Source organism: Melospiza melodia, chromosome 3, assembly GCF_035770615.1.
Source record: "Melospiza melodia melodia isolate bMelMel2 chromosome 3, bMelMel2.pri, whole genome shotgun sequence".
In the NCBI taxonomy this organism is placed as follows: domain Eukaryota; kingdom Metazoa; phylum Chordata; class Aves; order Passeriformes; family Passerellidae; genus Melospiza; species Melospiza melodia.
Window position 1 is genome coordinate 34,929,616 of NC_086196.1, and position 15,089 is coordinate 34,944,704.

The 15,089-nt window shown below is 43.6% G+C and overlaps 2 protein-coding genes across 2 annotated transcripts in view; one reads left to right on the plus strand and one right to left on the minus strand.

Moving 5' to 3' along the window:
- LRP11 (LDL receptor related protein 11) overlaps window positions 1-13,635 on the minus strand; it is a 65,617-nt gene extending 51,982 nt beyond the window's left edge. The window contains exon 1 of the mRNA XM_063153344.1: window positions 13,228-13,635. Within this exon, the coding sequence (XP_063009414.1) occupies window positions 13,228-13,635 (408 nt within the window). The remainder of the gene's footprint in view (window positions 1-13,227) is intronic.
- PPP1R14C (protein phosphatase 1 regulatory inhibitor subunit 14C) overlaps window positions 13,615-15,089 on the plus strand; it is a 50,707-nt gene continuing 49,232 nt past the window's right edge. Inside the window, exon 1 of the mRNA XM_063151269.1 lies at window positions 13,615-13,918. Coding sequence (XP_063007339.1) covers window positions 13,634-13,918 — 285 coding nt within the window. The 5' untranslated portion in view covers window positions 13,615-13,633. The remainder of the gene's footprint in view (window positions 13,919-15,089) is intronic.

Here is a 15,089-nt window from a genome sequence, read left to right on the forward strand (position 1 = left end):
ACTGTCACCTGCTTGAGGTTTCAGTTCCACTGAACGGGGCTTGCTCTGTTTCAAAGCTGCAAAGTGAGCAAAATTTCCAATCTATTTCCAAATAAAATTGAATGTGTTGTTGATGGGGCCTGAAATATTGATGAACCTTCAAGGTTTTTGTTTCCTGTACTCTGATTGATTTCTGGTGCCCAGTAAGTGTAAGAAGAGCCCTACACTTGTGAAATGGTTCCCAGCTAAAATAATGGGAAAAAAATCTTACAACAACCATCAAGATCTGATGCTTCTTCTACCTAGCTGGCTATAGAAGCCAAATTTGCACCAAATCAAACCTGTGCCATTATTAATAAGAGCAAATGAAGTGCACCTGAGAAGGGAAAAAGTATTATGGAAATCAAAACATCTGCTTCCCGTGGTCTTCAGAGATTGTGTCAAGGAAAGGCATGAGTGACTAATTTGCTGAGAGAAAGTACTGCCTCAATAGAGTAGTTAAGAAGTTTCCCTAAAGCTGTCTTTGAGCTGGGCTTTCAGCTATAGATTTCAGTAAGCCTTCAGTGTTCAGGAAAGAATGGTGATTTCAAGGATGTTACTGGTGCTTGGTCTAGGTGGCTGCTTTGACTTTACACACTGCTTGCTCCTGGCCAGGCCTCGAACATGCAAGGTGTCCCCAGTGAAGCACAGGGAAAACTGCAACTATTGAAGTACATATTGCTGGCTTTAATGCTATCTTTGGCTGAGACACAAATTGCTATATCTGAATGCATTTGGCTTTTGAAATGGTGTCAGAACACCTTGACGTTGTGTTTGGGTTCACACATCTCAAAAATTACATATTTGCTCAGTGTTTTTCCCACAGACACTAAGGCTGAATGAGGAGAGCCACTTTGTAGTTCCAGGCAGCAGCTGAATTTCTTCTGCATAGGTGGAGTTTTGCTCTTGACTTTGGTGGGGCTGCCTTTCATCCTGAGGCCTCCCACCAGACACAGAAAAGAAGGAGCAGGGTTAGAATGGATAGCTGAAGAATGGGCCATGGGAAGACCTCTATCAGCCATGCTGTGACCTGCCTGAGTCTCTGCATTCTCCAGGCATGCCAGAGTGCAGTGGGCATGACTCTGGCATCACAGAGAAGTAGCAGTGGTTTGCACATCCAAAGTTGCTACTTGGCTCTACAGAGGGGACTGACATGGCATGTCCTAAACCTGCACCAGCACAGCTTTGCTGTGAACTTTCCTCCATCTGTCCTGGGAGAGAAGAAGGACCTGTTGGATGTTGCCAAAAACAAGTCAGGAATTAGCTATAAACAGAACTGCTTTTGGATTAATTAATGAAATTCAGGGCATATTTATACTTCTGGATTGTTTTATTTGCTTTCACTTGTTTTTAGCTCAACCTTTTTGCCCTGTTTCCCCACACTCTGCTTGAGGCAACCTCCAGGTCAAAGAGGTGATGATGCAGCCTTTCCCTGACACCAGGCAGGGTCCTTCTCTTACGTGAGTGCCATAAACCTACTTTTGTCTTTCTCCCTGCTATGCCCTCTGGGAAGCAAAACACAGTTCCAAAGCCCAACATGTATTAATGAAAACTATGCTTTTATAAGGATCCTCAGGACTTTTCTGTCATTTTTCTAAATTGAATGGCTACATTACCTCAGTGTGGCAATTAATGACAATTAAATATAAATTGATAATGAGTATCTGCCAACTTGATATGATGTAGTCTTACCAGGCATTTCAGGCTCTTTCCCATGGAAATAATTATTCTTCAATTACACTGTTCCATCTTTGTCAGCTAGTGTATAACCTGTGTATGTTGCTTTTCAGATTAAAGAAAAGCTTGGCATGGTAACAGGGAAGAAGCATGGCATCTGCAATAAAAATGCCAAAATCCAGGAAGCTGCTCCACAAGCCTGAGTACTGTGTGCAAAGCAGATGGTAGGAAACTGAGCACATAAGAAAATTCATGAGCTGTGTTGCATGTAACTGCATTGCTACATTTTATTAAAGTAAGTGTCCTTCAATGTGTGCAATATACTGAAATATATATTAAGCTCTCGTAATGCTCTCTGGAACAAGTGCCATTCTTAGCATTTGTGCAGTAAAATAAAGCAGTAGAGAGAGAAAGAAGATCATTGTGAACCATAAGGATGATTTGGAAAGAACTGTCTGCCTGTTCCGCAATGGGGAAAAACTCCAGCTACTTCACGGGATGCAGTTTCCAACCTTCATCCTGAGTAATGAGCTGAGCCAGGTTACACATGAGCACGAACGCTTATTTAATAAATGTTACCATAGATTTTCCAAGTGCATTGGCAATCCAGTAAAATAATTCCCATGCTTCAATTAGATATGTGTGTGTTTCCCCCCCCTATCTAATCAGGACAAGCTGAATTACATCAGACAGGGCCATCGTGCCTCCTTAGGCACGGGCTGGCAGTTGTAAGATAGCAGAGCACTGCATTCCTGGCACAGGCAGAGGATTATAACCTGTCGAGTCAAAGTCTTAATCTTTTCTCAGAGATGAGTCAGTGTTGAAATGACAGTCAGAACATGCACAGGCAGCAAGACAAAGATTTGTTGTGGCTAATGGGAGCAGTAAGGGAGAAAACACTTCATCTGACTTTATCAAAAATGTAAAGGGCTCTGCTAAGAAGAACTACATTTATTGACAGTACTCATAAGAAAATTAGAAATAAGCAACCTAAACAGGCTACGAGACAGGCTTATTTTAAACCTTCTATTAGTTTTTATAAGTACACTGTAAATGTTTTGACATAAAAAGAAACGTGTCCTGTCATGTTAATCTATGAACCGAGAGGATTCAGGACTAACAAATCCCATGGCTAATACAGGAAAGAGTGAGATCAGCTGAGTGAAAAAATTAAACAAACCCATGGTAATTTCTGAATTGCTTAATGGAAAAAACCAAAATTACTGCCATTAATACCCTATCTCTTATGAAAATAACAATATCATACAGTATAATATACCTATTCAGGCGTGGTACAATAGAGAGGACTATCAATTCAGAGTAAATTCAGAAGTAATTCCTATGTTTCCCTTCAGCAAACAAGGAACACCTGTTTTTTAATTTTCACCTTTTTTAGAAAGAGATTCCTAAAAATATAACTTACACAAGCACTGTGCCACCTTCTTTTGAAGGATGCAGGGATGTGCAGCATCTGCTATCAGGTATATCAGACTAGAGATGAAGCCAAGCATGTGTCTTTTCATTGAAGCATTTTTTTTTAAATTTGATTTTTAATTTTTTTTTTCTTTTTCCCTAAGAGACAGTAGGCCAAAATCCTATGGCCCCAAATCTGAGGGAAGAGAACTGAGAAAGCCTAGCAGGAGATACTGGCTCCATCCATGAAAGAGTGCAACACTTCACTTAAAAACTCATAGAAAGGCTGTTTAATAGTATTACTCATGATAATTGGTGGCAGAAGGTTGTTAGGGTGTGACAGGCTTACTAACTGCTCAGGAAAAGTATTTGCTTTCCACTGCCTAAAGAGCAACTCCATAGTCAAAAGGCTCGCATAGAAAGATGGAGAAGTTGACTATAGAACTGCTTCAGTCACCCTATAACTGTCTCCTTTCCTAGTGCTACAGAACTGGACTATGTATCCTAGCAGGAAAAATTTAGATGGATGAAAATAAATGTAGTGTTGCTAGAAAAAATATCAGGGTGAAGAGCACTTATATATCAAAAAGTAGTCACAGGTAGATAATTCAACAACAGGGCATCTGAGCTGAAGGACCATTTCACACAGCCACAAACCTTGGTTCAATCTTCTTCGTATCCTCTGCCTCTCTGGTTTTTTCAGACTCACCTTCCATTTTCTAGAACAGCTGCTTTAGATACAGCCTCATCATCAGAAAGCACATAACTTAGCAGGTGTATCCTATCAAATTCAATTTCTGACTGCTTTTTCTTTGATTCATTAAGCTTCCATTCTCAGGATGATCCATGGCAGATTGCAATCTTTTCCCATTTACAGCATACCAGGGACATTTAATTGTCTGTTCTGTAGAGATGAATTACTAACATACTCAGCCACAGAAGCTAGCACACATCTACATGTCATTTCTTCAAATGCCAAGGGTTTTTTTGGAGGTCAATCTAGTGAGTTTTTCAAAATCAATAGAGAGTGGTGTAGGAATAATAATCATTAGAAATGCCCTAAATGATTAATGATTAATTTAACATTAGCTGGGATGCCATATTTAAAAGTAGAAACATAAATACCAGTTTTAAGTGCAAAATATTACGAACATACCTCAATACCATGCCTTTTGCATAGGACCAAAATGTAAGTAGAATTAATAACTTTTTTCTCATAACTCACATTTTACGTTGCAGTGTGTGATGGAGGGGCATTTGCAGGCTGTAGGGTAGACAAAGACTGAACTATGTAATAAAATTCATGCATAAATTACTAATGGTGCCCTATCTAAGGCTAACATATTGACTAACCCTCCTGTGAACATCAAACAGGTCAGTGCACTAAGAGGTTACTAACTAGCTAATGCCTGTGGTGTTTTTCTTATGGGGGTTTAAAAGGAGAAGAAAATAACCCTGACTTTTTTCAGATGGTATTTTCACTGTGAGAAATATATGGGCTCATTTTGCAACACTTCTCTGAATTTCAGTTTTGGAAGCAGTTTTATGAAGTGCTGATACCCAGACTCTCAGTGGTGCTTAGAAACATGCAAAGCCAGAATGATAAAATAGCTTTAAAGTTGACTACAGTTAAAAGAGAGTAACTAGTTTTTACAGAACCTGACAGCATTTCACTCTCCTCCCATTACAATTTGGAAGTTAAATATAGGAAAAAATAGGTAAAAGCCCCAAAATCATCTCTGACCTATCCAGTTCTTTGAAGTTTGTTAAATGGAGACAATCTGGACAGACATTTAAGAGATTAACCAACATGTATATTTGTATAAGAAAAGGAAGTTTTGGAGCACTCATGTCATTGTATGAAGCTTACTAGCTGAACTTCCTGGAAAATGACTTAAGCCTAAGTGGGGGGGGAGAGGGAATACTAAATTGTGCCTTATACTAAAAATTACTTCAGACAATCTAATTTTTTTCACTTAAGAAAATGTTCTTACATGACCATGATTTTTTAACCTGTGCAGTGTTTGGGACAGGGAGTGTCTCTTGCTACAGATTTGTGAAAGTATTTAGGCTAATGGGACTTGCATCTTGGTAATAATGGAATGAATTATTATAACTATTTTGTATTCATTAACACCTCATGCATGCACATAGAATATTTCTTTTCCTACATTATTTATACAGAGCTACTAAGTGAAGCAAAATTGCATGAATGCCCCAGAGCCTGTTGTTGTACACACAAAAACTTATTCACTTTGATCGCACATATTTAGAGAGAGCTTTTGGATTCTCCTTGTTAAAAATAGCTTGGTACAGAAATACCCAGAGAAATTAGGACTGGAGGGCACTTTTAGGCTTGTCTTTACAAGAAATGGGGTCATGACCTCTTCTTTCTCCCTAAGGGTAAATACCATGGTGCAGAGGAATACTTTCCTCCCATGTATGAAAGCCTTGTCCATAGAGGATGTTGGGGACAGTCCTTGGAGATTATTTCCTCAGGTCAGTGACCAGGGCAGGGCTGAGCTCTAATGGGGACAGCCCTGGTGGCTTCGTGAGTAGCTGGATACCAGTGCTGGAGCCTTCTCCTGACCCTTGAGAGCTTAGGGGGAGAGCTGTAGCCTGAGAAACTCCTGGTTCATCTCGTTACCTTCAGGCTGAATAAACTCTTTCCGCAGAGAAATAAGTTGACAATAAATATATGCCTTTTTCTTTCTGAAAAACCTCTGAAGATATGCATTGCACAGTCTCCCTAGGCAGCATATTTTGTAATTTCTCTATCCTTACTGTTTGAAATTTTTTGAGCACATTTAATCAAAATCTCTTTCGCTTCAGGCTCTTTATTCCCTGCACTCACCACATGAGATCCAGAGCACATTATTTCCCTCAGCTTTATCAACACATCTGCATTTTATAAACAAAATATTTCTGTTTCCTTTAGTCTTTCCCTGTAGGATATTACAAAAGGGGTATGTCTTTTAGACATCCAGTCATTCCAGTTGCTTCTCTTCAATTTCTACCAAATAGGTCCAATCTCTTCTGGAATCTCACAGTCTTAACAAGTGAGAATTAAGAGCCCTTACCCACAGAATCTTGCACAGTAAAGTTACTTCATGTCTCATATGCATGACATACTTTATACATTCTACTGCAATGTAGCTTTTTTCAGCACAGCATGTTGCCGGCTGAACATGTTTTTGACTCATGTTCACCCTGCAATTCAGATCCCTTTTTGGTTCTTGTTGGTAGAACTGCTGTCAAATTCACATTTTCCAATTGTGTGTTTGTGTAGCTGATATTCCAGATGAATATGGAGTGTTTGCATTTATTTTATTGAATTGCATCCTGTGATATACATATAAAACTGATGAACTGGTTTTGTTGCAGTTCTACATATTGCTGATCTCCTGTCTTCAATCCTGCACCCTCCATGTTTTTCATTTACTAGATACTGGCATCTTGGAATATTCAACAACTTGAAAAGTGTGTTCAGCGCTCTTCTAAAAATCTTTCAGAAAGGCACCTAAGTAGTATTGCTCTACTTCTGCTCTTTGTTTTGTATTCTCTGGTCTCTAATTTCTATTCCTAGCTGATAGCTTTCCCCAGCAAGCCTTCTTGATTATTTATGCCTCCTCCTTCAAAATGGCATTTAGCTTGGAAGAGTGTGCACTGGGATGGCATCCATTACCTCATGTTTTTAACGTGCTCTTGGCATCTCTTGTTATAGCACAGAGAGCACAGGCTCTTTCTATGCTAAACAGCCCAGCAGGGCTCCTGCTTTCCCAAAAGAGTTGGGAAAGGATTTTGGAAGTTTATCATGTTTATCTTGGTTGTAAAGAACCAAGAACAGCCAGGTTTTAGCTGCCGGTTCTCAGACAATCCTGGGGTCACTATGCATACATTCTTTTGCAGAATGCATCAAGAAGTAGGGGTGAGAGGACCTGAAGGAAGGCAGGACTATTGGTATCGAAATTTCTAAGTCATTGCTGTCAGTCTAGCTTTATTTTTTTTTCTTCCCAGCTTCATTCCTAAATTCCATCACTCACCACTAATTGCCAAGCAAAATGGGTAAACCACATTATGTTCCTCCTTTACAGGCTGGCTAAGTTATGCAGAATAACAGATTATCATTCTTCATTATTTCTTGAGTGCAAGTGAAATGGATTGTGTAGCAGAGGTGACAGGTACCATTCTGGGAGATGACTGATTCTGACAATTATCAATCTAGATATTAATGTCATACTCTCTAACCCATACTATCTTTTAATATTTTTGTTTATCTCTTTTTATGAACTAGTACAAATACTTTCACTCATTTTCTCCCCTTGCATTTTACCAAAGGGTTAATACTTCTATGTAAGCAGAGTGGGATTCAAGGGCAAAACAACAATCAATATTACTAGAGGCTGTGGGATGTTAATTGTCCAGCCCTGCTTCCTGGTTTGTTTTGCTGTTGGTTTTTTTTTTTTCAAATCTTTGCCTTTATTGATTCCCTACCTCCCCACTAATCCCTTCCAGAAAAAAGGATGGCTGTCACATCTTTCTAAATAAAAGTGACAGCATGGATGGTAGTGCTCAGGTGAACAATCATAGGCCATTTGTACCAGGAATTGCTGATGTTATTGAGGGCAAGTGCAAGTAAACAGAGGTTACCCACTTGTTTAGTTGCTACCTATCCTCCACACAAAGTGCCATAACAGCACAGTCTGTGCATCCTAACATGTCTGAACAGCAGGCACCAAGCAGAGATGCTTGGAGGTGTTGTACCTGACACTTGAGAGCTCTCTAAATTTCTGACTGCTTTCTGAGACACAGCAGTGGGAGCCCAGGGTGCCTGCCTTTGCACACTGGAGCTCTTCCACAGAGACCTCCTGCTCCAAAGGACCCTGTGTCCTTTCCCACCACTGCTGCTGCAAGAGCAGCTGGGAGAGCCAGAGCGGAACATCCCCAATCCCATGTAAACTGCCTAGACAGGCAATCATAAGGTGCCTGAAGGGCAGCTTTCTGCCTTCTGAGGACACTGGCTGGGCAGCCATCAGCAGAACTGGGGGAAGGAGAGACTGCTCCTATGGACAGCTGGTATAGAGGGGTCCTAATAAGTCTTCTTGTCTGGGAGCAGCTACAGAGGTGTATCCTGTGGTCCTGCACTACTTGAGTAAGGTGAGAGTTTGGAGGAATTCCACCACAGAGATATGGCCACTGCTGGCAGATTCAGGGCATTGTGGTGTCTAGCCACTACTGGTGTAGGGTGGAAGTTAGGCTACAGTCACATTCCATGCTTGGATGTCCGCTCTGAGACAGGAAGAAATTGTCATTATGCACATTTTGTATAATGAGTGAATGTGTGGAAATTTATTTTTCCCTCTGTTTTTTCTCTCTCATGTTGTACTTACCTTGTACCTGAGTGTATCTTCACCAGTGTAACTTAAGCATATCAAACACTCTCCTCCTGAAATCCAAAACTTCCAAAGTTTCATTCAAGCTATAAACAGATAATATTATAAGCAAAAGGGACCAGAGCAAACACTTCAATATAAAAAAATATTTGCTTTGTGCCATTATTTTATCTGACTCATATTATAGAGTTACTGTTTTTACCATAGGTAAAACAGCAGCAGGTTGAGCAATGAGCCACTATTCTCTTCACAAGGAAGAACAAAGGACAAAGCAGCCCTTGGTAACAAACATTTGTATGAGCCAGACTGTGATGAGCTTTGTAATAAAGGCAAAACAAACCAAAAGAGTAGGGGTTTGGAGCATCAAAAGGATGATGAGCAAGAACAAAAAGTCAGCAGTGCTGAGAGTGATAGATTGACACAAACACAGAGTCTTTGGAGCATGGAACATCAATATTACAAACAGATGAAAAGCAATTATAAATGAAAACAAAATCATAATATATCTGGAAAGACAAGAAAGTTATCAGTCAGAGGGAGGGGCATTAATTAGGACATGCAAAGTAGGAAATCACTTAGAGACACAGAGCCCATTAGCAGCTCATAGCCCCAAGCTAAATTCAAATAGGAGACTCAAAAATGACACTTACACATGGTCTGACACACATGGGGTACTGCTGTGATGAAAGCAAAACTTAGTTCTGCAGTGGCTTATGAAGTATGTAGGATCCCCCTGAAGTGATGATGAAGCTTACTGATGAGCAGGATGGCAACACTGATCCAGACAAGGCAATGCTCAACCATGACCCCAGCGCCCACACCAGAGAGATGAGACCTCCCCCCAGCTGAATGGGATGTCAAGGCTCCTCACAGATGAAACACTTTTCTTACACAAAAATACACTTTTCCTACACATCAATTAATTCAATACACTTTTCTTACACATCAATTAACTCAGGATAGTGTCTACAGGTTCCTCAGATGCCATCACCAGGCACAAGACAGACTGTCTGGTTGATGGAAGTTTCCAATAATCATGCAAAAGAGAAGCCCTGCAACAGTGAATCTCACTGGTGAGCCTGGAGCAAAGTCTCACAGCTCACCAAGATGCCACACAAAGCTTTTGAAAGGCAGAGTTAGCCAGTAGGCAAAAACTGTCTGGCCTTGCAAAAATAATGGAGTCTATCATAACACACCTAGGAGATTCCCTGGCAACTCTTGAGTATTTTGTTAACAAGCCAAGGAATACAAGCATGAAATGACTCCTATGATTCTGAGAATATGTAAAAGCAAATGTGCATTTCAATAAGAAAATAAAATCACCAACTGGTGTGTATTTTGCAGTTTTAAACAATTCTGTGTTGTGGAAAATCTCCAGCTATGAGTCTTTCACTCAGCTCTTAATTTCTTCATGAATACCTCATCATGTGAGGTACAAAGCACTAGAACTAAATTCACATGAATCCCTGAAAGACAAATGCCTCAGGAAAATAACAAATGCTGAAAAAAAAGAAATTTTAAGATACATATTGGTTTATTTCAAAGTCCAGCGACTATTATTTCCAAGGTTGTTCAGAAAAAAAATGGAAAAACATAAGAGAAGTTGCTGTCAAACAATGGAAAACCATGGAGAAGACACAAGCTGCAGGAGTCCTTCCTTAGAGCAACCTCTGGGGAAGGAAAACCTGTGGAGAGCAGCATTACAAAAGAGTTCTTGGTTTTGGCCATTGTAGTATTTGACAACATAGGAAAATGGGAATTCAGACTATCACTGGAGATAGCAAATCTAAAGTTAATTTCCTAAACAGCAAGCTTGCCTGGAGAAGAACCTCTTAGGTACAGAAATGAGTCTATGCTGACATTTGTGGCCAGCACTGATGGGAAGTGTCAATTGTTTAGGAAGAGAATAAATGTGCTGTCATAGAGGGTTACTAAAGGTGAAAAGGCAATTAATACTCAGGGCCTTGAATCCCTAAGGGTCACTGCCTAAGCCTCCTGAAAAATTAGTCCATATGTTCTGTATTATTTTCTTTGGCTGCAAAACAGATTAGGACTGTACAATATACACATGGGAAGTGGATGCAGCCTCATGTTGCTTACATTCACAAGAGATCCCCACATCCACTCTTTGGGAAAGAAACATATGGAAGTGCAGATTATGCAAGTGTTCCTCTGCCTTTGGTGTTTCCTATTTCATGTTGTCTGTTCTTTACTCATCCTGCCACCTTATACAATGCCCTTGTGAGAGAGATCTAGACATAATCACACTGAAAGAGCACAAAATTTCAGAAGTGTAGTATTTTATCTCCCCTTTGACTTTATTGATCAGTCATTAACTTTAGACTAAATGCTGCACTGTGATTTTTGATTCAGCTGCTGAAAAATCCTCATCTATGAAGCCTAATCTCTTATGCACTGAATTCATTCCTTAAGGTATGTCTAAAACTAAGACTGAAGTTTTGGGAAGGATTGTCTTTCTCCTGCCACATTTACTCTTGTATTTGTTATGGGTGTAACCATTAATGGTTCCATTGTGGTATGGAGAAGTATTTGTGAGGAAACTTCTGTCTCCAAGAAATGCTCTCATATGCCTCCAGCCACTCAGGAGTAAAGCAGAGATTGTGCCCACACTGTACTGCAGTGCTCATTCCCAGGATATTAGCAGACCTAAACGTTTTTGCTCAACTTTGACTTTTAAACAACCAGTTCTTTCTTTCAAATGAAGCAAAATCACTGCAGAAAAGATTCTTGGCAGCAGTTTTTGCTCTGGCTTCCTGAGGAATGCGCTCTCTTCAAAAACTGAATGAAAAACCAATGGCACATAAAACTGCCTCATGACAATGCTGGCAGTTCTACCAGTTTCTCATCCACCCACACTTACCAAGCACTATGCATTATGTTAGAATTGTAACTTTGAAATTATAACCTCTGAGGACATGCTTTTTAATCACCAGTATTTCCTTTTCTACTTTCAGAGTGTTGTGGAAGTGTTATTTGAATAGCGGGTACCAGATTTTGAATGTCTGCAGTGCTTACAATATCCTGTTAGTGATAGTATCAGAAAAGTCCTTCAGCTGAGACCTCTTGGATTCTCACACTCAAAGAAAATATTTTAGCCCTCTGTTCACCTGATATTTGCTACAGCAGAGAAGAAAAAGCTCGGTATTTTCTAGTCAGCTTAGGTCCAGTGTGGAACACCTCAGTGTTCTTTTGGCTCCAGAAAACATCCTATTATGGCGAAAGTTTGGGTATTCCTGCTTTATATCTCATAGAATATATCCAAGTATGATGCCTAATATGACTTCTAAAAGCCTCTTAAGTAATATTGATCTTCTTTCACATTAATCAATTTTTTTTCTCAGCAACTGTAAACATCAACCAGTCTATAAAGATGAAAATGTTCTTGCTCTGAACAAGAAAGTTTCAAGTTTTGTGGCTGAGTACGTCAGCACCAGACTTCCAACATGACATGCAGAGCTGTACACCCAAATTATAGGCCACTCCAAACACAAAAGTTTAAAAAACAGCCACTCCCCTCTTTCAAAAACTCTTTTGTATTCTTTTTGGTTTCTCTAAGAACACGTTGTTGATGATGGTATTTTCCTACTGCATTTACACAAGCCTAGAGTTATAAAAGCCAGCCAGGCAGCACTATCCATCTGGAAGTTGATATTCACTTGTGTAATGGCTGCCCTGTGAATAGGGGAGATTGCATAAACTCAGATTTGTGGGATATGATTTTTCTCAAGCTCTGCTTGCAGCCCAAGCTTCAAGTGTGACCTACACTGGTACCTAGTTGCAATTGCTCAGTATCTCTGAAAATCATGTGGTCCCCACACACCGATAAGGAGCTTAACTCCATATGCTTTGCTTTGAAAAACTAGTGCTTTTTTTAGATGAAAATCTAAAAGCTATCATAGCATTTCAGACCAGTAATAAGATTTTATCAGATTATGATCCCTTTAGTGGCACAATGTGTGTTTTACCTAAATAGCCTGATGAGGCTCAAATGCCTCATGCTAGCCTCTTTCTGAGTGCTGTGTCACATGCTGAGAGCAGAAAAAGCTGGAATGTCACTGCTACCACGTGGCCATGCCAAACAAGGATCTGACTGAGGCAGATACACCCAGGCAGATGTGGCCAGCTATCCATGCCTCCTTCCCCTCCTTCCCTGGTGACTTAAGACATTCACCCCCAGGGCAGTGTGGACAGTAGATAATTCCCTCAGCCATACCCAAACTTGGGACACCGAGCTCTTCCAGTCCCAGCTCTGCACATGCAAGAGGTCAACTTCTGCCCCTTGTCACAGGCGAACCTCTTTGCTAATGGGGATGGTTTGGCATCCCTACCCAGTGCCTGTGCTATGTTGGCTGCTTGCTTGCAGTCATAGGCACATTATGGTGTGTAGGATGGGCCATCAGTGATTTCACTCAGTGTCTCCTGAGAGACGAGAGGCTGCTGAAAGCACTGATCCTAACCTGAGCGTTTTCGAAAGCCATCTCCACGTGGCTTATTGTTACACTGATTGCTGATAGCTTGAAACATCAGCTCTTGGGATTCACTATCCTGAAACCATTCACGCTCACCCACGCCCGCACACACCACGAAGAGAAGTGAACGGTCGCATTCAGCGTTTTAGTGCTGCAGGTATGCAATGTATATAAACGTAGTGTGCGTGACGGGGCAATACTGCATTTCCTTACAGAAAAAAAGAAGTATAAACCACCCAGCGAGCGTATGCTCCCCGGGAGCGCCCTGCCGCGGGCGCAGCCGTTCCGCCTCCGCCGGCGGCGAGCAGCGGCCGCCCACGTTTCGCCGGCACGGGGCAGCCCCGCGGCGCTCTCGGGGTGCTCCACGCTCCGCTCGAGCTGCTCACGCCCGGCACGCTGACCCGTGCCGTGCCAACCCGAGCCGAGCCGCGCCGCTCCGAGCCACACAGCCCCGCCTCTGTCCCCGCCCCGGCCGGTCCGGGCCCACCCCCGGCGGCGGGGCCGCTGCGCCGCCGAGCCGTGCGAGGCTTTAAGCGGCAGGTGCGGGGGAGCGGAGCACACGCGTGAGCGGCGGCTGCTGCGGCCCGGCGGTAGCGGCGGCGGGCGCCTTTCGGCTCGGCGGGAGCCGCGGCGGAGCGGAGCATGTCGGTGGCGACCGGGGGCAGCGAGGCGGCGGCAGCAGCGGGCGGAGGCGGCGGGAACCGCGTTTTCTTCCAGAGCCCCCGCGGCGGCGGCGGGAGCGGCGGCTCCTCCGGCAGCTCCTCCCGCGAGGACTCGGTGTCGGCAGCGGCGGCAGTGGTGCAGGTCCAGCAGCGGCGCCACCAGCAGGGGAAAGTGACGGTGAAATACGATCGGAAGGAGCTGCGGAAGCGGCTGGTGTTGGAGGAGTGGATCGTGGAGCAGCTGGGGCAGCTCTACGGCTGCGAGGTGCGGGGCCGGGGTCGCGGGGTCCCCGGCGCGGTTGCTGTCGCCTCAGTCCCCTCGCCCCCGGCATCCTCCTTCTGCTCCCAGTCGCATTTCGGCGCTGGGCAGAGGAGCGCTGTCACCGCCACCTCCAAATGACATTCCCGGTCCACCGCCTCCACCCTGCCGCTGCCCCGCGCCTCAGTGGTGCCTCGGCTCAGGGAATGGTGAAAGGTGCCCATGTCCTATAGAAAGGGTGTCCCCCGTGCCCTCCCGAGGGGAATAGGACGGGACTGCCCTTTGGGGACGGGCGGTGGCTGCCGCACGGAAGGGTCCTTTTCCCCCGTGGGGGCCCCGGCGTCTGCGGCAGGTCCGGGAATGCCAGGAGGTTCGTTCGCCCGCGGCTGTGGTGGCCGGGAGCCGCTGTCCCCGCAGCCTTCCCGGGCAGGGCGGACCGGGGCTCCGAGGCGCCTTCCTTCGGCTGGGCGGGCGTCGGTCTCCGTTAGACGCGAGCTGGCCCAGCGGCGGAGCCCGGCGGGTCCGGGAGCAGAGCGGTGTGCTGGGCACAGGGAGCAGGAGGAGGGAGCGGGACCTGCGCGGGGGATGTGCGGAGGCGGCTGGTGTGGAGGAGAGACTCCGGTGCGGGTACGGTCCCCTCTGGATCGTGGGTTTGCGTTATCCCGATCTACAAGAGCGGGGTAGATACTGGCCAGGAAATTTCAGTGAGCAATTCGGAGATCATTAGGACGAGAATCGAAAACGCTGGGGGCTTGTATGTACGTGATTTGTACGTATCAAATCTGTTTTTCTCTTACTCTGGGCAAAGAGCGAGTGTTGCCAGAATGAATTCTCTTCTGTAGAGGACAGATGAGCAGGAGGATGTTTCAAGATTGTTCAAAGAAATGGCAAATGTTGTCTTCCTTGTGGAGATAACGATGTTGTAAACCTAATCCCCAATGGATCCTATCTCCCTTCCACTTCGGGTATTTACTCTTACCAAAACGTTAGGGCTAAACTGAGGTTCACACATACTTTTCCCATCAGTCGTCTAATTCACTTTTATTATGGACTTCTGAAGTGAGATTTGTTGAAGCCAGATATAAATTTTGCAGCTAGCATGTCCAGGAGCCAACATCTCACTCCTGAGCATGCTGGAGCTAGGAAGACAAGAACTTGACAGCCATTGAGGTGTGGA